This window comes from Pongo abelii, chromosome 3 (genome assembly GCF_028885655.2).
Source record: "Pongo abelii isolate AG06213 chromosome 3, NHGRI_mPonAbe1-v2.0_pri, whole genome shotgun sequence".
Taxonomy (NCBI): domain Eukaryota; kingdom Metazoa; phylum Chordata; class Mammalia; order Primates; family Hominidae; genus Pongo; species Pongo abelii.
The window spans coordinates 149,671,633-149,695,305 of NC_071988.2; the positions used below are offsets into that span (position 1 = coordinate 149,671,633).

At 38.4% G+C, this 23,673-nt stretch overlaps 1 protein-coding gene across 14 annotated transcripts in view; it reads left to right on the forward strand.

Moving 5' to 3' along the window:
* The window catches only part of LARP1B (La ribonucleoprotein 1B), a 154,830-nt gene that overhangs the window by 42,466 nt on the left and 88,691 nt on the right, over window positions 1–23,673 (forward strand). For 11 of the 14 annotated variants that reach the window (XM_024245941.3, XM_024245940.3, XM_063723656.1 and 8 more), the window contains 3 exons: window positions 2,884–3,058; window positions 10,066–10,238; window positions 17,321–17,683. In XM_024245941.3, coding sequence (XP_024101709.1) covers window positions 2,884–3,058; window positions 10,066–10,238; window positions 17,321–17,683 — 711 coding nt within the window. Of the gene's footprint in view, window positions 1–2,883; window positions 3,059–3,632; window positions 4,664–10,065; window positions 10,239–17,320; window positions 17,684–23,673 lie in introns of those variants that run through there. The other 3 variants (XM_024245944.3, XM_024245943.3, XM_054554491.2) reach the window with 1 other exon arrangement.

The following is a 23,673-nucleotide window of genomic DNA, read 5'->3' on the forward strand; positions in this document are numbered from 1 at the left end:
CTCTCTCCTGTTCTTGAACTTCACATAAATGGTGTTATGACTTTTATATCTGATTTATTTCTGAAGTTATTTCTGTGAGATTTATTCATATTGGTGTATAGCAATTGTTTACTTTGTTTTTTGGTAGTTTTTCCATTGTATGAATATAACAGTTAATCAATCTTTCTTTTCTTTCTTTCTTCCTTTTTTTTTTTTTTTTTTTTTTTGGGACCGATCTCACTCTGTGGCCCAGGCTGGAGTTGTACTGACCTGATCTCAGCTCACCGCAACTTCCACCTCCCAGTTTCAAGTGATTCTCCTGCCTCAGCCTCCCGAGTAGTTGGGATTACAGGCACCCACCACCAAGCCTGGCTAAGTTTTTGTATTTTTAGTAGAGACAGGGTTTCACCATGTTGGCCAGGCTGGTCTCAAACTCCTGATCTCAGGTGATCCACCCGCCTCGGCCTCCCAAAGTGCTGGGATTACAGGCTTGAGCCACCATGCCTGGCAACAGTTAATTTTTCTATGCTCCTATTGATAGACATATTTGGGTTATTTCCACTTTGGGTCTTTGATGCTACTGTGAACATTGTCATAGATATTTCTGGGTGAACATAAGCATTTATTTTCCTGGGAAATTGGTGGGTAACAGGGCATAAATGTGTGATTACCTTTTGTAGATACTGCTAAACATTTTTTTAAAGTATCGAACCAATCAAAACCACCACTATTGGGAGTTTGACTTGCTTCACATTCTAACCAACACTACTGGCAGTCTTTTTCCACAACTTTACTTTGGAAAATTTAAACATATGGGAAAGTCAAGGAGTTTTGTTTTTGTTTTTTTTTACATTCATGGATAGATAACATATGGTAAAATACAGCGATCTTAGATGTTCACTGTGAGTTTTGAAAATTAAACATAAGCATTACCCCAAGCAAGATGTAGAATACTTTCATTATTCTAAAAACTTCCTTCATGGCTCTTTCTAGTCAAACAGCCTCTCCAACAACTTTTCTGATTTTCATATGATAGATTAGATTAGTCTGTTCTGGCATTTGTGTAAATTGATTTCTTCTGTCTCTGAGTTCTTTTCATTGGTAGTTTTTGACATTCATCCATGTTGTTGCATGGTCTGGATGCTGGGCATACTGTTTGCTACTGGGGCGTCATTGCTTCTAGGTCTTTCAGTGGACAAAATGAGGAAAATATATGTTGGGAAAAATATACTGACTTTACTCATTTAAAGCTTTCACTGTAGGATTCTTTCCTATCTTTTTCCATTTTATATTTCAGACTCCCTTCTCAAAGGAGTTTCATTTAAAATAAGTCCTAATTGTAATTTAAAGGAATGCCCAATTATGGCCAGGCACGGTGGCTCACACCTGTAATCCCAGCACTTTGGGAGGCCGAGGCGGGTGGATCATGAGGTCAGGAGTTCAAGACCAGCCTGGCCAACTTGGTGAAACCCCATCTCTACTAAAAGTACAAAAAAATTAGCCGGGTGTGGCAGCGGGCGCCTTTAATCCCAGCTACTCCCAAGGTTGAGGCAGAGAATTGCTTGAACTTGGGAGGCGGAGGTTGCAGTGAGCCAAGTTCACATCACTGCACTGTAGCCTGGGTGACAGAGCGAGACTCCGTCTCAAAAAATAATAATAATAATACTAATAATAAATGCCCAGTTATGGAAAATATAACTTGAGAGTTAAGTACCATACTAATATTAAGAGCAAGAGTAGGTTCTTTTTTCAAAATCTGTTCATTTCTGAATGGATAATGTTCTTTTTTTTTTTTTTTTTATTTGAGATGGAATCTTGCTCTGTCTTCAGGCTGGAGTCCAGTGGCGCCATCTTGGCTCACTGCAACCTCCAACTCCCTGGTTCAAGTGATTCTCCTGCCTCTGCCTCCCAAGTAGCTGAGATTACAGGCACATGCCACCATGCCCAGCTAATTTCTGTATTTTTAGTAAGAGATGAGGTTTCACCATATTGGCCAAGATGGTCTCAATCTCCTGACCTTGTGATCCACCCGCCCCGGCCTCCCAAAGTGTTGGGATTACAGGCATGAGCACCTGGCCCGGTTAATGTTGTTAATTATATACAGCATGTTCTCCAGCTAAAGTGTAGTGGGCTTTAATTTTTATAAGTTAATGTACATATAACTTTATATTGTTTTTATATTATACATTTTGTATTTATCCTAATTTCTAAAAGGTGAGTACTCCTGTATTTCAGTGAGAAGTTAAATCAATAAGGCTTTAGTTTGTATCTTGAAGAAATTTTGGCCTAGTTTTGTTTTATCCTTATAGTATATATTGGGGAGGCATCTTTTCCTAATGGCTAAGACTTTTAGTTGCAGATAGATAGTGGTTTGAGTCCTGGTGTTGTCTCATACTAGATCTATGATCTTTGATAAAGTTTATTTCTTTGAGCCTCAGTTTCCTCATCTATATGTAGGGGTGATACCTTCTTTATGAGGTATTGTGAGGAATCATGAGTACATGTAGTACTTATTATTCAATAAATTGTGGTGATTATTACAATAATAAAATGCCTAAATTTTATTTGGTAATATTTTAATGGAAGACAAGGAAATATGAGAGAGAGAAGAAAATAGTAAAAGTCAATTTGCTTCTAGCTGATTCAGTATTCCTTAAATGACTGTTCTAGTTGTGAAAAATATATCATCTGAAGTTAAATAAGTGGGAGATCAGGATATTTGTTACTTTACAGGTGCAAATGATTTTAAAACTTGTGTTCTATGTGGTTAACTTATGGATTTTTTAGAATCATTAACTGCAAATTAGTTTGCTAATTTCAGATTTTCAGATTTTTAGGTTCTTAGAAGTATGGCACAGGCAGTGAAATAGCTCATAATTTTAATAGCTCAATTTCTGTTAATAGGCACTGAAGGATAGCACAGAAGTAGAAATTGTGGATGAGAAAATGAGAAAAAAGATAGAACCAGAAAAATGGCCAATTCCAGGCCCTCCTCCACGCAGTGTGCCACCAACAGACTTCTCTCAACTGATTGATTGTCCAGAGTTTGTACCAGGCCAAGCCTTTTGCTCACATACAGGTAACATTTTTTCTTCTAGAGCAAACGATTTAACAGTGGGTTATTTGGTCCAATTTACTTACTTATTTATTTATTTTTAGTTTATTTAGATTTGATAGGAAAATTAAAGCTAACTGAAAGACTTTTGATGTCCCATTTTGTATTCATATTGCCTCACTCACAGAGGTATAAATTAAATAAGGATTTAAGAATTATGAGGAAAGCTGTCTTATGTTTCTTGTTCTTAAATTATATGTGTACTTTGTCATGTATGGAGTTTCTAACTATCTTTTATTTTTACTAAATAACTATAGATATGTATCGTTTTCCCCTGTAAAATTGGAATAGTATGATTGGATTATTCCAAAAAGGTCTTATACTCAAGAGTGGGGTAGTCTTCCTTTAATTTTGTTACCAATATGCTTTAATCTTGTCTTGGAAAGATAAGATGACCTACATTCTAAATCAGAATTGGGGTTCTGTTTAATTTGGTTGTGTTTAGAATTTCCAAAAGATTTAATGTTAATAATTTTTTCCTGGATCATTTTTAAGACATTCCCTCTTGGGAAAAAATGTGTGCTTAAACTTTTTTCAGTCAGGGTGATGATCTTCTGAAGCTCTTGGATGTCATTTGATCGGAATATGCAGTGGAATAGGTGACTCACTGAAATGCCATTATAAATACTGGAACAAATCCTGCTGCAAAAATGAAAGTGATCAGACTGTCTTCTGTTCAAGAATGTCTATTCCCACCTCTTGGTGGAGGAAGTTGGGCCAGCACTGCAGTGGAGATAACCACCTTTGCGATAATGAGAGACAGACCAGAGGACTGCTACTCTTTTTATAGGAGCTGCCTTTTTCTGTGTAATTGGCCTGGGCTGCATGAGTTGCTTATATTCATGGTGGGAAAGTTAATTATTGTTATTCTGGAAATACCGCAAGATTATGTTTTCTGTTTCCAGGGTTATGTACTTGTGTCCAGATGAATAAAGCAGAAAACGAGGGGATTGAGTAGCATTTCCCAGATTCTTAAGTACTTCGCTATTTGATTTGCCTTTCAGTGTAGTGTACATTGTAAAACTCAGATATTGTCATGATGTTTCACTTGGACATAAGACGTATTAATGTGGACACTTAAGGGGTAAGGAATTTAAGAACTGGATGAGGTTATTTCTTCCTTTACTCTTCAAAATGTATTTTTGATACATCAGTATGAGAGAACGTCCCATCAACAAAGCATTGACGATGGACAGTCTCACAGTATTTTTATCTTATGTTTCTTTGTCAGCCTTCTGCTTCTAATCCCAGTAAGCAACTTGGACAGGCATTTTAAAAGCTGAAGAAAAGTGACATTATTTTAGCTAGTGGTTTTTAATTTATTTTTTGTTAAGATATAGTGGGTGATTATATAAGTTAGATTTATTTATGGTATCAACTTGGGTCCAAGATGATAGTTTTAGCTAGCTTGTGAACATTGGGTTCACAAGGCATTGGGTAAGTTAGATAAAATAGCATATACTTTCTCTGCAGGGTAGGCAAGATAGGTCAGTCAAGTTGGTAATGCCTGTCCATTAACCATTTATGCATGCTAATAAAATTATAAGAATAAAATCATAATGTCTTGTACATTTTTGTGTTTTTTAATATACACTCAGATGCATGCACATACATATTGCCTGAAACAAGCCAGTATATATTAAAATGTCATAAATTTTAGGTTATTTAGATTATATATCAGAAACTAGATGGTTAATGAAGAAATATAGGAAGATGGAGGGTTCTTAGAATTATGCTGATTCACATTAGGTCATAGGAATAAATGTGTAAATCACCTCTTTCCATGAATTCCCAAATTTCTGACCTTAATAATTTCCTAGTGATAAGAAATCCTAGTTTCTTTAAGTCAGTGGAGAGTAGTATGTCACCAAAAATTTGAAGTGGAAATAGGGATAAGAAGCATAGACTGTGCTTATATGTATCTATGAGTAGAGAAAAGTAGTGAAACTATATATCATTTTAATCTCAAATTTGAAGACCTTAAAATTTTAACAACATAACTCTTTATGATTTCTGAGGGATTTGTATGGTAAAATATTCTAACATAATTGGTCTTCTTCATCAAAGAGATTAAAATTTCTATTTTTTTTCCTATCTGGAGGTTGAATTTTCTAATAGGGGTTGAACTGAGCAGATATCTACCTTTATGCACCAGAAAACATTGATTATGGGAATGGTAAGATTACTTCTGAAACATAGGTTTTGCAGTTTTATGGATATTGTTAGTATTTTACTATTAACTCTTAAAGGATTTCATTCATCAGAATTGAAAGGTCAGTTACCTGACAATGTTGGGTTTCTTTCTTTTTTTAAATTTTAGTAATCTTCACAAGGGCACTGTAATGTAGGTTTTTCTTTCTTTTTTTTTTTTTTCCCTTGACTCTTAGCACCACTCAATGAGAATTTTAAAAATTGCCACACATAAAATATGTAATCCTTTTTTCAGGAAACCTTTTTAATTACCCAGAACTGTGATCCTCCCAAGGTAGAAAAAAAAATCACACCAGAGATGAAATGTATATGGTGATTTATCTTTGGAGAGTTTAGTTGATAATTTTCTTTTTTTGTTGTTGTTGAGACGGAGTCTCGCTCCGTCGCTCAGGCTGGAGTACAGTGGTGCAGTCTCGGCTCACCGCAACCTCTGCCTCCTAGATTCAAGCGATTCTCTTGCCTCAGCCTTCCGAGTAGCTGAGATTACAGGTGCGCGCTACCAGGCTTGGCTAATTTTTGTATTTTTAGTAGAGATGGGGTTTCACCATGTTGGTCAGGCTTGTCTCAAACTCCTAACCTTGTGATCAGCCCACCTCAGCCTCCTAAAATGGTGGGATTACAGGCATGAGCCACTGTGCCCGGCCACTGATAATTTTCGGTTAATAAAAGCAGCAAAGACAAATTTTCTGTGTTCTTACAAATTAAAACAAGTATTAAATATATGTATCTAAATTTTTTTTTGTTTCTAAGTAAGTTTAATATCAGGTAATCTAAGTCATCTAAGTAAGTTTAATATCAGGTAATCTAAGTCATTTAAACTCATTTTGTCTTGGAAGATTAGGGGTTTACTATTACCCTTAATCCGTTCAGATGTATAGTTTGAAATCTTTTCATTATTAAAAAAAAAAGATGCAGCAGACCACACAGAGCATATATATAAATTAATTATGAGGTTAACACCTTTACGAGTCTTATTCTAAGAATTGTACATTTTCTTGTCTTACCCAAATTCTTTAGTGTTTTAATGTCATTTCATTTCTAAGCATATGTGTTGGCGAATATATTGAAATGCTTTACTTCCCAGTAGAAGCATAATTCAAGCTTAAATAACATTTAGAGATAATTTTATAAGAAACATCTGAGTGTGGGGGTGTACACCTGTAGTCCCAGCTACTTGGGAGGCAAAGTTTGGAGGATGCTTGAGCCCAGGAGTTCCGAGGCCAGACTGGGTGACATACCAAAAACTCATAATTTTTTTTTTTTTTTTTTTTTTTTTAAGAGACGGTGTCTTGCTTCTGTCGCCCAAGCTGGAGTGCAATGGCACAATCTCTGCTCACTGCAGACTCCGCCTCCCAGGTTCAAGCAATTCTCCTGCCTCCGCCTCCTGGGTAGCTGGGACTACAGGTGTGTGCTGCCACGCCCAGCTATTTTTTTGTATTTTTAGTAGAGATGGGGTTTCACCATGTTGGTCAGGCTGGTCTCGAACTCCTGACCTCAGGTGATCCACCTGCCTCGGCCTCCCAAAGTGCTGGGATTATAGACGTGAGCCACCGAGCCCAGCTCTTCATCTACTTTTAAGGCTTTATTTAGTATGAACATTGATAATTCATAGTATTAGAAATAGAGTTCTCTGGGCCAGGTGCAGTAGCTCATGCCTATAATCGCAACGATTTAGAGATTGAGGTGAGAGGATTGCTTGTGGCCAGGAGTTCAAGACCAGCCTGGGTAACAAAGTGAGACCCAGTCTACAAAATATATATATTTTTAAATTGGCTGGGTGTGGTGGTGTGTACGTGTAGTACTAGTTATTCAGCAGGCTGAGTTGGGAGGATTGCTTGAGCCCAGGAGTTTGAGGCTGTAGTGAGCTATGATCATGGCACTGTACAGCTGTAAGAGGCCCTCTTTTTTTTTCTGAGACAAAGTCTTGTTCTTGTCCCCCAGGCTGGAGCGCAGTGGGTCACTGTAACCTCCGCCTCCCAGGTTCAAGTGATTTTCGTGCCTCATCCTCCCAAGTAGCTGGGATTACAGGTGCCTACCACCACGCCTGGCTAATTTTTGTATTTTTTTTTTTTGTAGTAGAGACGGGGTCTCACCAGTTGGCCAGGCTGGTCTTGAACTCCTGACCTCAGATGATCCGCCCGCCTCGGCCTCCCAAAGTGCTGGGATTATAGGCGTGAGAGCCACCGTGCCCATCCTCTGTCTCTTAAAAAAAAAGTTTCATGTATGGTTCATTAAAGAGAAAAAAAAAGTGTTCTCTGGAGTTAATATTTTTCCCATTCCTATAACTAGACTATTAATGTTCATCCAAAGCTTGTATTTCACTTGTACTTTTTTTGTGAATGAATTGGTGATGTATGTGCTGTTAATAAAGTTACAGAGCACCAGTGTCCGATAAAAATGTGAGCCATATATATAACTCTAAAAATTTTAGTATTCTTAAAATTATAAAACATGAAATTAATTTTAATATTTTAAATAGATATTTTAATTTAACTTAGTAGATCCAAATGTTATATGCTCAATGTAAAAATTAATGGCACTATTTTTTTTTTAGCAGGGTTGGGAGTACCTGGTCTTTAATACCTGGTGTGTATTTTACTCTTGTCCTGAGCATGTTTCAGGACTAGCCACATTTGAAGTGATAGATAACTGCATATAGCTAATGCCTACTCTATTTTTTTTTTTTTTTTTTTTTTGAGATGGAGTCTTGCTGTGTCTCCCAGGCTGGAGTACAATGGCGAGATCTCAGCTCACTGCAACCTCTGCCTCCTTGGTTCAAGGGATTCTCCTGTCTCAGCCTCCCAAGTAGTTGGGATTACAGGCACCCACCACCACGCCCAGCTAGTTTTTGTATTTTTAGTAGGGATGGGGTTTCACCATGTTGGTCAGGCTGGTCTGCAACTCCTGACCTTAGGTGATCCGCCCACCTCGGCCTCCCAAAGTGCTGGGATTACAGGCATGAGCCACCACGACCGGCTGTGCCTACTGTATTGAACAGCACAGTTCTAGAGCTTTTCCTGTTATGAAACAATATATAGTCTTTTATAAATAATACAGTAATCTAGTAGTTGAGTCCTGGTTGAGTCCATGTGTCCAAGGGGAAGATATTAAAGCTATCTGATTTTACTCTCATCTATGTCTAGCATGTAGATGAATGTAAAATCTTGAAATACTCTTCTTAAACCCATTCTTGAAATGTGCCTTTCATTTAGTAAATATTAAAAAAAAGATTGCTGGTGTTATTTTATTTCAGCTTTCTGCATTTAACATTTAACTTCTCAATATTTTCAATGAATTGACTTAGAGGAGTTAATGATGTTAAGAATTTTATGGTATACATTTTTGAAAAATAAATTTTATTGTGTATATTTGAGGCTTACAACATAATGTTACAGAGTACATTTTTAAAAGACACGTTGTGTCCAAAGCAAGTTCATATTATTGCATCTTCAGATCTAAATATGAATATAACTTAAAATATTTAAATATCTTTGACTTTTGAAAAAATATTTATAAAAGAAGCCATTTGATTTTTTTTTCTTTTTCTTTTTTTTTTTGAGACAGAGAGTTGCTCTGTCGCCCAGGCTGGAGCGCGGATCTCAGCTCACTGCAACCTCCGCCTCGCGGATTCAAGCAATTCTCTGCCTCATCCTTCTGAGTAGTGGGGATTTCAGGCGCTCACCACTAGGAGTGGCTAATTTTTTTGTGTTTTTAGTAGACACGGAGTTTCACCATCTTGGCCAGGCTGGTCTTGAACTCCTGACCTTGTGATCCACTCACCTCAGCCTCCCAAACTGCTGGGATTACAGGTGTGAGCCACTGCGCCTGGCTGCAATTTGAATTTTATCATTTTGATTAAAAATAAACCTACAGAAGTGTACTGTATAGAAAGACCTTTTAAGTTCCAGCAATTTTTAAATGCTTTTAATGTTATTGCCAGGGCCGTGTGCGTTAGTGATGTGACGTTTACTCTTTTTTTTTTTTTTTTTTTTTGAGATGGAGTTTCGCTTTTGTTGCCCAGGCCGGAGTGCAATAGCGCCATCTCGGCTCACTGCAACCTTCACCTCCCAGGTTCAAGCGATTCTCCTGTGTCAGCCTCCTGAGTAGCTGGGATTACAGGCATGCGCCACCACGCCTGGCTAATTTTGTATTTTTAGTAGAGATAGGGTTTCTCCATGTTGGTCAGGCCGGTCGACATTTCACTTTTTAAAGTATTTCAGTATGAGCCAAAGTAGTAAATGACTACACTGCATTTATTGCAGTAGGCAAACCTTGCTGAACCAAGGAAATGTGAAAAGTAGGAGTAATAATGGCTTTAGTATAGACCCTAGTAGAACAAGAGACTAATTTTACCTTGAATAAGATGTGCATTTAGCTTAACTATGGCTTAATAGCAACTGAGATTCCATAATTTCCTTATAATTTATAGATTTTAATCTAAGATTTTTCAGAGAACTTGACTTCCTAATAGTTGTACTGTCATAATTAGGAAGTGACTCACATTGATATTTTTGAGAAGTTTACATGAATGTAGTTGTCTGTGTAAGAGTTGGTGACATTCTTTAATTATTCAGTGGCTTCACTTTTGAGTAAAATCTTATGAGCCCTTCAGGTTTGAAAATCACTGGAAAGCTTACAGTTGAGACTGATCATGTTTTTGTGAAAAAATATCAAGCCCCAGTTAAGGAAAAAATGAAATGTATTTTATAAGTAAGAAAAGCCATTATCATTTTAACTATAGAACTAACTTAAAATTTTAGAGTCTGCCCCAAATTCTCCAAGAATTGGAAGCCCATTGAGCCCAAAGAAAAACAGTGAAACAAGTATTCTTCAAGCAATGTCTAGAGGTTTGTCTACCAGTTTGCCTGACCTGGACTCAGAACCTTGGATAGAAGTTAAAAAAAGACATCAGCCAGCCCCAGTGAAATTGAGGGTAAGTTGTTACAGACTGAGTAAAGTGTGACATACCCTGGGTGGAGTATAAGGTCAGTGCATTTTATGTTTGTTAGGTACATATGTAAAATTTGGAAAAGTTTAGCACAATTTTAAATTTGTAATTGTTGGCCTTCAGTAGACACTTATGGGTTATTCTATGAGGAAAATAAGTTGTATCAATTTTTAAAGTGTTTTTTTTTTTTTTTTTTTTTTGAGATGGAGTCTTGCCCTATCGCCTAGGCTGGAGTGCAGTGGCGTGATCTTGGCTCACTGCCACCTCTGCCTCCCAGGTTCAAGCGATTCTCCTGCCCTGGCCTCCCGAGTAGCTGGGATTATAGGCGTGAGCCACCATGCCCGGCTAATTTTTGTATTTGTAGTAGAGACGGGGTTTCACCATGTTGGTCAGGCTGGTCTCGAACTCCTGACCTCATGTTCTGCCCGCCTCAGCCTCCCAAAGTGCTGGGATTAGAGGTGTGAACCACTGCGCCCGGCCTTAAAGTATATTTTATTTCTGAACATGATTTAAGAATTTTGGAGCCTGGGCACAGTGGCTCATTCGTGTAATCATAGCACTTTGGGAGGCCGAGGCAGAAGATTGCTTGAGCCCAGGAGTTCGGGGCCCCCTGGGCAACATAGGGTGACCCTGTCTCTACAAATAATTCATAAAGTTAGCTGAATGCTAATTTTTTGGTGGAATGTGCCTGTGGTCTCAGCTACTCAGGAGGCTGAGACAGGAGGAACACTTGAGCTCAGGAGGTCAAGACTGCAGTGAGCCATGATCATACCACTGTACTCCAGGGAGGGCGACAAAGTGAGACCCTGTCTCAAAAAAAAAACAAAAAAGAAAAAGAATTTTGTCTTGGTTTTTCTACTTGTGACTAATTTTAACTTGAATAATATTTCAGTTTTTTATAAAGTTGAAAAAATATGACTTTTTTTGAGACAGAGTCTCGCTCTGTCGCCCAGGCTGGGGTGCTGTGCTGCCATGTTGGCTCACTGCAGCCTTTGCCTGCTGGGTTCAAGAGAGTCTTGTGCCTCAGCCACCCGACTTACTGGGATTACAGGCTCACTCCACCATGCCCACCTATTTTTTTGTGTGTTTCTGGTAGAGACGGGATTATACCGTATTGTCCAGGCTGGTCTCAGACTCCTGTCCTCAAATAATTCGTCTGCCTTGGCCTCCCAGAGTGCTAGGATTACAGGCGTGAGCCTCTGTGGCCTGGCCAGAAAATATATAAATTTTGAAGTTACACTCATGTTAATTATTTATAAGGTTTATATAAGTGTTGGTGATTTATATGTCTGGGTTATATATGTTTTGGTGATTTAATGCGCAAAAGGAAAATAAAATTGAATTTTTGGTGGAGGGTACATAAGGGAGTGAGATGGTTATATTTATAAAAAGAGAAATAGGAGATCTTTGTGGTGGTACTGCTCTGCATTTTTCACTGGTGGTAGATACACGAACTTACATATGTGATAGGATTGCTTTGATCTAAATCACAAATGAGTTCAAGTAAAACTGGGGAAGTATAAGCTAAGATTGATTTATGTCAAAGTCAATACCTTATTTGGGATGTTGTAGTATATTTTTGTAAGATGTTAACATTGGGGGAAACCAGGATATATGAGATCTCTATTATTTCTTACAACTGTATCTGAATGTATAATTATTTCAAAGTAAAAGTTCACTAAAAATAAACTTGGGGAGAATGCCACTCAAAAGATTCAAATGTTGAAAGTAAGCTCTCTAAAGGGGATGGAAGGTATTGAGAGGATTGTGACGTGGAGGACCAGCAAATTGGCTCTGGTAGCTGGTTTTAAAAGTGTAAGGAGAACTGTGTAGTTTTATGGCCAAAGAATGCCAGTATATCTGAAATGTATGGTATTCTGATGCTACAGACTGAGGATCTGGCCTGGAGGAAACATGGCTTTAGGTTCTGGGGGCCTAGATATTTCAGAGATAACTGTTGAGGTAGCTCAGTTATTGACATTATTTTTAATATACTTTTAAAAAAGTGATCTTTTAAAAACATTCTAGAGTGGGTATACAAATCTTTGTTGGACATCATTTTTCTTTGGAATTCTAAAAGCATTTTCCTTTTGTCATCTTGTTTCCTTTTGTCATCTTATGAAAGTCAGTCCATTCACATCCTTTTTATCAAGTGATTTTTTTTTCCTCTTGAGATTTTTTTTTTTTTTTGAGTCTTGCTATGTTGCCCAGGCTGGAGTGCAGTGGCGCAATCTTGGCTCACTGCAACCTCTGCCTTCTAGATTCAAGCGATTCTCCTGTCTCAGCCTACCGAATAGCTGGGACTATAGGTGTGTGCTACCATGCCCAGCTAATTTTTTGTATTTTTAATGGAGATGGGGTTTTACTGTGTTAGCCAGGATCTCCTGACCTCCTGATCTGCCTGCCTTAGCCTCCCAAAGTGCTGGGATTATAGGGATGAGCTGCCATGCCTGGCCTGAGATTTTTTTTTTTTTTTTTTTTTTTTTGAGACAGAGTCTTGCTCTTGTTGCCCAGGCTGGAGTGGAGTGCAATGGTGTGATCTTGGCTCACTGCAACCTTCACCTCCTGGGTTCAAGAGATTCTCCTGCCTCAGACTCGTGAGTAGCTGGGATTACAGGCACCTGCTACCACACCCGGCTAATTTTTGCATTTATCTATTTATTTTTTTCAGACAGAATCTCACTCTGTTGCCCAAGCTAGAGTGCAGTGGCGTGATCGCGGCTCTCTACAACCTCCCCCTCCCGGGTTCAAGCGATTCTCCTGCCTCAGCCTCCAGAGTAGATGGGATTAAAGGCACACGCCACCACACCCAGCTAATTTTTATGTTTTAAGTAGAGACAGGGTTTTGCCATGTTGGCCAGGCTGTTCTCGAACTCCTGACCTCAGGTGATCCACCCGCCTCAGCCTCCCAAAGTGCTGGGATTACAGGTGTGGTCCACCACACCTGGCCTAATTTTTGTATTTTTAGTAGAGACGTGGTTTCACTATGTTGGCCAGGCTGTTCTTGAACTCCTGACCTCAGGTGAACCGCTGGCCTCGGCCTCCCAAAGTGTTGGGATTACAGGTGTGAACCACCGCACCTGGCCTCACTTGAGATTTTTAAGATCATTTCTTCATCCCCAACTCTTGAAATTTCAAGATGATATGCTTTGGTGTAGGTCTAATTTTAAACAGAAAATCTTTTTTTTTTTTTTTTTTTGGCAGAGGGTTTCACTCCCTTTGCCCAGACTGGTGTGCAGTGGGCGCGATCTCTGCTCACTGCAGCCTCTGCCTCCTGGGCTCGAGCAATTCCCCTGCGTTAGCCTCCCACGTAGCTGGGACTACAGGCACAAACCAACAGGCCCGGCTAATTTTTTTTTTTTTTTGTAGAGACAGAGTTTCTCCTTGCTGCCCAGGCTAGTCTTGAACTCCTGGGCTCTAGTGATCCACCCACCTCGGTCTTTCAAAGTGTTGGGATTACAGGCATGAGCCACCGTGCCCAGTCAGGTCTTTTTTTTTTTTTTTTTTTTTTTTTTTGAGATGGAGTCTCGCTCTGTCACTAGGCTGGAGTACAGTGGTGCGATTTCAGCTAACTGCAACCTCCGCCTCCCGGGTTCATGCCATTCTCCTGCCTCAGCCTCCCAAGTAGCTGGGACTACAGGTGCCTGCCACCACACCCAGCTATTTTTTTTTTTGTATTTTTAGTAGAGACGGGATTTCATCGTGTTAGCCAGGATGGTCTTGATCCCCTGACCTCATGATCTGCCCGCCTCAGCCTCCCAAAGTGCTGGGATTACAGGCGTGAGTCACCGCGCCCTGCTTAGTCAGGTCTATTTTTATGCATTGTGCTGAGTATTCTTGTCCTTCATTTTGGGGAAACTAATGTTTCTTTTATTTCCACTTTCTGGTATCTGTTTTCATCTGATGTTGGACCTCCTTGATAGATCATCTAAATACTGGGCCTTGGGTGTTTAAAAAAGTTCTCTTCTGATACTTTCATTATTTCCATCATTGTTTTGGTTGCTTTTTGAATGCTTTCTTAATATCTGGCGATTTTTGGTTGATAGTTCATATTAATATTAGTAAATTGGCATGGTTTTCTTGTTTGATCGAATCTGCTCATCTAGTGGGCTGTTTAGTTTAATGTGAGGTATGATTGCACACTCTTTTTTTTTTTGAGACAGAGTTTCACTCTTGTTGCCCAGGCTGGAGTGCAATGGCAGCGTGATCTCGGCTCACTGTAACCTCCGCCTCCCAGGTTCAAGCGATTCTCCTGCCTCAGCCTCCCAAGTAGCTGGGATTATAGGCACCTGCCACCACGCCCAGCTAATTTTTTTGTGTATTTTTAGTAGAGAAGGGGTTTCACCATGTTGGCCAGGCTGGTCTTGAACTCCTGACCTCAGGTGATCCACCTGCCTCAGCCTCCCAAAGTGCTGGGATTACAGGCGTGAGCCACTGCGCCCAGCCGATTGCACGTTCTTGGTAAGTGAAAATGTCCTATGGACTTGAACACCTAGGCAGAGAACAGGGCTGCTGGCTCTTTTTCTCCAAAATTGCTTAAAAAAAAAAGGAGTACTTTTCTCTGAGATGTAGAATTTCTTAGTGTATCTCATTCACTGGTGAAATTACCTTTTGTTTTCCTCCCCCCCAGCTCTATTTTAGAGGTTCAGAATAATACTAGGATGTGTTCAACTTCTATTCAGCTCCAGTACACAAAACATGAGCCCTCTCTTGTCAAATCTTATTTTGTTTAGAAAGTAATTCTTGGGCTTTTAGTTGGGAGCGATCTTTATATAGTTTTATATTCTGAGATAAAGGGATTGGATCGACTGTTCTAGCTGTGTTCTATAGTTGGTTTTCCAATACCTATTTTGATTGCCATCCAATAGTCCATTCCTACTCCTTGTAACTGCCATCTCAAAACTTTCTAGACCCTGGCAGGATCAATGGCTTTTGCTTTCCCTTTAACCTTTGTATCAGTTCTAGGTTGCTGTTTTCTCTGCTCTTATTTATTATCAATACAATCCCATTTATTTTCTGCTTTCCAGAAAGTCATAAAAGTCTTTGATCTTCTGATAGTAATACTTGTTTTCAGTATTGATGTGGATTTATTGTTTTTATTCTTTTCACTGTGTATTATTACTGCAAATAAGCATGCAAACTTAAGTCATCTTCAACCCCTAATCTCTTAATAATGGTCTTTTCCTCAGAAATTAAAAAACAAATTTAACGGTTTGTTTATTCTCTTAGACTTTTATCATGTACCTGCAAATGTGAAAAGCAATGTATATAGTTTAAAATATATCATCAATGTTTTAAAAAATATATATTCACAGTGTTTTACAACTTGTCTTTTTTTAGTAAAAACATCTTGGGTAGCCTTCTGTTTACTAGAATGTTAGCTCCATCAGGGCATAGTTGTTGTTAAATTTATTGCTGTCTGTCCCTGCCTAGAACAGTGCCTGGCTCAGAGGAAGCACTCAGATAATTATCAGCTGACTAAATGAATATGGATCTACATTATTGGGAATTTTGAAAGGGAGGAATTGTTTTTTTCCTAGACATAGGAAGTTAACATGAACTGAAGAGTAAAATAGGCCAGAGGATGAAAAATGAAGGTAACACCAAGGAGAAACTACTTCCTTCTGTTGGGAGTTTTAAACTAGTTTACATATTATAAGATCTAGGATCTAAAAGGTTACACTTTTAATGTAAACCGACAACTGTTTTAAGTTCTTTTTTTTTTTTTGAGATGGGGTCTCGCTTTGTCACCCAGGCTGGAGTACAGTGGCACAATCTCAGCTCACTGCAGCCTCCGCCCCCAGGGTTCAAGCGATTCTTCTGTCTCAGCCTGTCTCAGCCTCCCGAGTAGCTACGACTACAGGTGCGCGCCACCATACCTGGGTAATTTTTGCATTTTTAGTAGAGACGGGGTCTCACCATGTTGGCCAGGCAGGTCTTGAACTCCTGGCCTCAGGTGATCTGCCCACCTTGGCCTCCCAAAGTGTTGGGATTACAGGCGTGAGCCACTGCACCTGGCCTAGCTGTTTTAAGTTCTATAGAAGGGGTAGACAATTTGTTTTTGTTTTTTTTTTTCTTGAGACAGAGTCTCGCTGTGTCTCCCAGACTGGAGTCCAGTGGTGTGATCTCGGCTCACTGCAACCTCTGGCTCCCAGGTTCAAGCAATTCTTCTGCCTCAGCCTCCTGAGTAGCTGGGACTACAGGTGCGTGCCACCACGCCTGGCTAATTTTTGTATTTTTAGTAGAGACAGGATTTCACCATGTTGGCCAGGCTGGTCTTGAACTCCTGACCTCATGATCCACCCGCCTCAGCCTCCCAAAGTGCTGGGATTACAGGTGTGAGCCACTGCACCTGGCCTGAGGGGTAGACATTTTAACATATGCTGAATATTAGCATGAATTTGACATGAAAACTGGGCCATGTAGAATGGGGATGAGGATAGAGTAGAGGGATTAGCTCAGAAACTATGTTATTATCATTGTGAGGTAAAAAGGTTCGGAATAGGGAAGACCATTGACTCTGAAAATCAGAAGACCTTGATTCTATCTATCTATCTATCTATTTATTTATTTTTTGAGACAGAGTTTCACTCTTGTCGCCCAGGCTCTAGTGCAATGGTGCGATCTTGGCTCACTGCAACCTCCCTGCCTCCCAGGTTCAAATGATTCTCCTGCCTCAGCCTCCCGAGTAGCTGGGATTACAGCAATCCACAACCAGATAATTGGTTCTATTTATAATTATGAAATCATAGGCAAATACTTTCATATCTCTAGGCCTTTGTTTTAATCAGTAAAATGAATCAGTGCAATGTAATGGATGATTAAGACTATTCCAACTCTAAAAGAGTCTTTAATGTAATCCTTTCTTTATTCAACTTTGTGTTTTTCTTTAGTCTTAAATTTACTGGGCCAAAATAATACTCACTTGATTTTCTTTTACAGTTTGGCTGTTAAACTAGCAATTGAGCATAAAAGCTTGATATTACTTACTTGCAACACTGTTTTATGACATTTAATTTAAAAATGATAGAAAGTTTTTTATATAAATTACCAATTTCTTCCTTCAGGAATCAGTGTCTGTCCCTGAAGGGTCATTAAATCAGCTATGTTCTTCAGAAGAACCAGAACAAGAAGAACTTGATTTTTTGTTTGATGAAGAGATTGAACAAATAGGACGAAAAAACACATTTACTGATTGGTCTGATAATGATTCAGATTATGAAATTGATGACCAAGACTTAAACAAGATTTTGATTGTAACTCAGACACCACCTTATGTGAAAAAACATCCTGGAGGAGATCGAACAGGCACCCACATGTCTCGGGCAAAAATCACATCTGAACTTGCTAAAGTTATCAATGATGGCTTATATTATTATGAACAGGATCTATGGATGGAAGAAGATGAAAACAAACACACAGCCATAAAGGTAATTGTTTCTGGCCAACATCTTTCTACTGATGCTTTGTTTTGATTGTATGTTGCTGTTTATATTTTCTTAGACTTGAGGCTCTATTTTATGAAATGTTGAATATAAATACATTATATTTAACTTGAAAAATTCCTGGAAATATACCTGATAATTACCACCTGAGGAATCATTTTATGAAAGTAACAGCGTGATGAATACTGTAATTACAAAAGAAAATTAGCACTCACTGACTTAAATCCTTGCTTTTTTTTTTTTTTTTTTTTTTTTAGGTGAAAATACTAAGAACGCCCTTTCTCATATGAAAGAATAAAAACAAGTTACTGTGGACAGGCTTAATTTATATGTTCATTACTTACCTGGCTATCACCCCAGCTGTATGAGCCAGTGGCTTTAGAGAGCACTCTTCTTGCCTCTTTCTGTTTTCCCCACTTAGTCTATGGTGCATGATCTAAGGTAGTGGAAATGGTTGTGGACAAACTATAAATGACTAAACTGGATGATTGTCTCTCTTGGTCTAGTCATTACTGTGGTGCTAGGGTTACTTTTTACAATCTTGTCCTAATTTTTTTTAACTTCTTGCATTTCACCCCAGATCCTGGTTCCTATCCTAGTTATTAAGGTAAAATAGAGAACCAGAATAGTTTATTAGGTATCTGCATTCCTTCAGTATGAATTATAATGGTACAGATATGGGGATAAAAGGGATCTTTTTCTGCTATTAAGTTTATCAGAAAAGCCCCAATAGTTAAATATTTGTTTTCAGGAGAGGGTGTAATAAGGGAAATTTATATAACATTATATGCCAAATAGGAAACTGATCTTGGTTGGAAATAAAGTTGTAGGAAGAAAAGCTAGCCAATTAGTGGCTGAGTAGAGGAGACTGCCTGTCGATGGGGCTTCATATCATCAACAAGAAGTGTGCTAGCCTTCTTGGCTCCTCATTTCTTTTCTTCCTGGAATCCCCAGTACTGCTTTTAGCCTTCTGTAACCACTACCTTCTTGGAGGACCTGCCTCAGGCTATGATAGCTTGTTATGTGACTTAGAGCCTGAGCAGTTCTCTGCCTGTCCTACTACTGTGGGAAAGGAAGTGTGTTTTTATAATGCTTCTCAGTTGAAAGTCTTTCCTAGTGTTAAGCATTGCTATTTTATTTGTAATACTTAGGTTCTGTAAGTAATACATATCTTAAATCCTTTTAGAACAGACATACTAGTACATTCTACTAATAATCAGTTAAAATTATCCTTCCCCCATTCTCTATCCCTTTACCCAGCTTTGTTTTTCACCATAGCATATATCATTATCTATAATTCTATATATTTTACTTACTTTTATTCTCTTGGAGAAAAAACCATGAATGTAGTACCAGTGACAATAGGATTTTTCTCTATTTTGTTCATTACTATTGTATCTCTAGTGCTAGAATAGTTTCTGGCACAAAGAAATGTTCAATTCATGTTTGTTGAAGTGGATAAATAAATTATGGAGTAAACATTATGTATTAACCAAAGGAACCCAACCATTGTGTATAATATTTGTTCTGTGGGAAAATGTTATCAGTCTTCCAAGTAACAAATTTGTAAGCCAATTTGAGAAACATTCTATTTGTAGGTGATTATTTCCTTAAATTGTAGACAACAATAATTAAAAGCCATGTATTGAGTTCTTGAGGCATGTGCTGATCTTATTCATTAAATATTCATGGAAAGTAATCTTGGCTTATATAACTTTAACCATTATAATTGCAGATATGTCTTACTTTGACCTGATTCTTATGTACATTCCCATCATTTAACTCATCCATTTTGGTTCTGATTCTGTCTTCTACATGTAGTATCTCATTAGACTTGTACTTTTCCTGTGGGTCTGCTTAAAGGGAGAGAAATCAGTCATTTAACATATACTCATTGAATGCTTACTATGTGCCAAACACTGCTTAGAAACTGGGCACAGGGTGAGAAGATAACAAATAGGGTTTCTACATGCCTAGAACCTACAGCTAATTGGGGGAACAGACTTAAAAATAAACCCACAATAAGTACTTAATCACAAATTACAATAAATACTCTAAAAGAAAAAAACAGGATGCTATTTCATTGAGTAGTCAGGGAAGGCCTCTGAGAAAGTCAGTAATAGTGAAATGTGAAGTGGAAGTAGGACATAACCAAGCACAGAGTAGGGAAACAGTATTCCAGGAAAAGGGAACAGTAAATGTCAAGGATCTGTGGCAGGAAAGAATTTGGTGTATTTGAGGAACTGGAAAAAAGGTCAGTTTGCCTACGGTATTATATAAAATGTTAATTATAGATGAATAGGCAGGAGTCATCATTTATGCACCATGTTAAATAATGTGGAATTTATCTAAAGTTCAAATGCAGTACCTTAGGTTTTGCAAAGGCATTGTGACATCTAATTTTTATTTTTAATGATCACTCTGGTTGTTTCGGCACAGAATGGATTGTACAGGGACAAGAGTGGGCAGAAGAAATCCAGTTAAGAGGCTGTCCATATAGAAGATGAATTGGTCGGCTAAGACAAACAGGTGGCAGAGGAAATATAGAAGTGAGAAGACCCGTCTCATCTGAGCCTTGAGGAATGATTATGTAGGAGTTGTATAGGAAAGTGTGTTGTTGTGGAAGTCAAAAGCTGGCTCTAAGAGAAGAGAATAATCAGGTGTGTCAGCAACTTTACAGGTTGAATTAGATAGGAATGAAAAGTATGCCAAATTGATAGGGCAGTTTATTACTCGTTTTTGACCTCTGCAAAAAGAGTTTTGGTGGATCCAGAAGCTACGTTGAACTGGACCAAAGAGTGAGTAAAGGCTTTATTCTGTTTTTGGCATATATTTACTGCTGAAGACTACTAAAATGATAGACTTATAGGTAAGAAAATATCTGCTTAAAATCTTTGAAGATATGTTAGGTAAGTTATTATCAGAATAAAACTATACAGAAGTGAAGTACTGAAACTTAGTTTTACCCTTAGGACCCTTTGTAGAAGCTACCCAAAACGGGTAAAAACCATAAACTCAGGGACCAGCCAAAATTGTGGATTCCCATAGGATTTCTTTTCCCATTTAATTGGTACCCGAAAGTGCACCAAGATCTCACAAATCACTACTAAAGAACTTACTCATGTAACCAAATACCACCTGTTCCCCAAAAATCTATGGGAAAAAAAAGATACCCCAAAAGAATACACTTACAGTGGACGAACTAAACTTGTTTCCTACCTACTCCCCTAAGGGACTCTATAAAGAATATTTTTCTGGCTGGTGCTGTGGCTCACGCCTGTAATCCCAGCACTTCGGGAGGCCGATGTGGGCGGATCACGAGGTCAAGAGATTGAGACCATCCTGTCCAACATGGTGAAACCCCATCTCTACTAAAAATACAAAAATTAGCTGGACATGGTGGCGCGTCCCTGTAGTCCCAGCTACTCGGGAGGCTGAAGGCACAAGAGTCACTTGAACCCGGGAGGTGGAGGTTGCAGTGAGCGGAGATCACGTCAATGCATTCCAGCCTTGTGACAGAACAAGACTCTGTCTCAAAAAAAAAACAAAAAAAACAACAAAAACAGAATGTTTTTCTGGTTGTGCTGAGCAGAATAGGGAGGAAAAAATTGGGCTAGACGTTGTATTCATGCAACCCAAGTTCATACTCTCTGGGTGACTAAAGGAAGCACTAGTTGTAAATTTAATGTGATTGTGGTCTCTTAGTTTCCCAGACACCTAGCATATGAAAATAAAGATTTTTTGTGTATGAAAATATTCACCTTTATCTTAGACCTCCTTTATTCACATTATATTGCAAGGAAAGTTAGCAGCACGTAAAGTGAATAATCTAAAAAGAAAGTGAGATCTCGCATGTGAGAATGAGCAAAAGTAACAGGCAGCAGAAACATACCTTAAAATAATCTTTTTTTTTTTTTTTTTTTTTTTTTTTGAGATAGAGTCTCGCTCCGTCACCCAGGCTGGAGTGCAGTGGCACCATCTCAGGTCACTGCAACCTCTGCCTCCAAGGTTCAAGTGATTCTCCTGCCTCAGCCTCTGAAGTAGCTAGGATTACAGGCATGTGCCATCACACCTGGCTAATTTTTTATGTTTTTTGTAGAGATGGGGTTTCACCATGTTGGCCAGGCTGGTCTCAAACTCCTGACCTCAAGTAATCTGCTTACCTCGGCTTCCCAAAGTGCTGGGATTACAGGTGTGAGCCACCATGCCTGGCCCCTTAAAATAATTTAGATAGTCAGATTATTAAACAAAATATGCAGTAGCTAGGCTTACTGTGTTTAAGGAAATAAAAATATGTGTAGAGAAGAAGAAATCCTAAAGAATAACCTTAGAACTTCTGGAAGTAAAAACAATTATGATTAAGAACTAAATCAATTGAAGGGATTAACAACAGATTAGACAGAATTAGAGAATTAGTCAATTGGAAGACTGTTCCTAAGAATTTATTCAGAAATTTCCACAGAGTAGCAAAGAGATAGAATATATGAAAAGAGGGTACAGAATGATTTTCTACAGTCTTTGCTATTGGTTGGTAAGTTTTAATCAAGTTTTGTAATTTAACATCTGGTAGATTTTATTATAAAGCTTTTATTTGTTTTTTTTTTTTTTTAAAAAAAAGGTAAGCCAGAAACTTGGAATATAGGGTAATGGAGAAGGTCTAAAATACACATGTAGTCAGAGTTCCAGAATGAAAGGGTAGAGAGAATGGGGCCAAGTCATTATTATAAGAGGCAATTAGGACCTCTACAGAACTGAGGAGAGGTGTCAGAGTTTAGCCAGAAAAAAAAGATTACTTTCAAGAAAGAAGAATCATTAGACAGCTGATAGCTAGTTTCCCAACAGTGACAACCAATAGACATTGGAATGATAGCTTTAATTTGCCAAGGGAAAATAACTATCAACTTATAATTGTAGGCCTTGCAAAAATATCTTTCAGTAAGAGTGTAGAATATGAGAAATGGCCACCAGCAGAGCCTCATGAAAGAAGATCCCAAAGGGTAGAATAAAAGTGATTTTACCTATCAGAGACACAGAAAGGACTGCAGAACAAAACAAGTAATAAATACATGAATAAACCTAAGTGAATATTAACTGTATAAAGCAATTATTATGTCTTATAGATTTACTATAACAACAAACTGGGAGAGAGAGCAGTAAATGAATCTAATATTTAAATGTAACTTCATAGCTGGAAAAAGGGTACTGATTAAAGTTATTAAAGTTTGCAAATTGCAGTTTGAAGGATACATATTTAATTGACAAGGTGATCTAAGTTCATATGGAAATTTCAGGAACCATAGTAGTCAAAACACTTAAAAAATAACAAAATTACGGTCGGGCACAGTGGCTCACGCCTGTAATCCCAGCACTTCGGGAGGCCGAGGTGGGTGGATTACCTGAGGTCAGGAGTTGGAGACCAGCCTGACCAACATGGTGAAACCCTGTCTCTACTAAAAATACAAAATTAGCCGGGCATGGTGGTGCGTGCCTATAATCCCAGCTACTTGGGAGGCTGAGGCAGGGGAATTGCTTGAACCTGGGAGTTGGAGGTTGCAGTGAGCTGAAATTGCGCCATTGCACTCCATCCTGGGCAACAAGCGTGAAAACTCGCAAAACAAACAAAAAACAAAATTGAAGGACTCGTATTTTATGATTTCAAAACTTACTACAAAGCTGCAGTAATCAAGATAGTGGTACTATCATAAGGATGAACGTATAGATCAGTGGAATAAAACTGAGAGCCCAGAAATAAACATGTCTATTTTCAACTGACTTTGCAACAAATGTGCCTAGACCATTCAGTATGGAAAGAATAGTTGTTTCAACAACTGGGACTCTGTCAACTTGATATCTACAAACAAAAGAAGGAAGTTGGGACCCTCCCTATCTTACATCATGTATCAAAATTAACTTGAAATGAATTAAATTCATAAATTTAAGAGGAAAAAGTATAAAACTCTTAGAATAAAATGTGT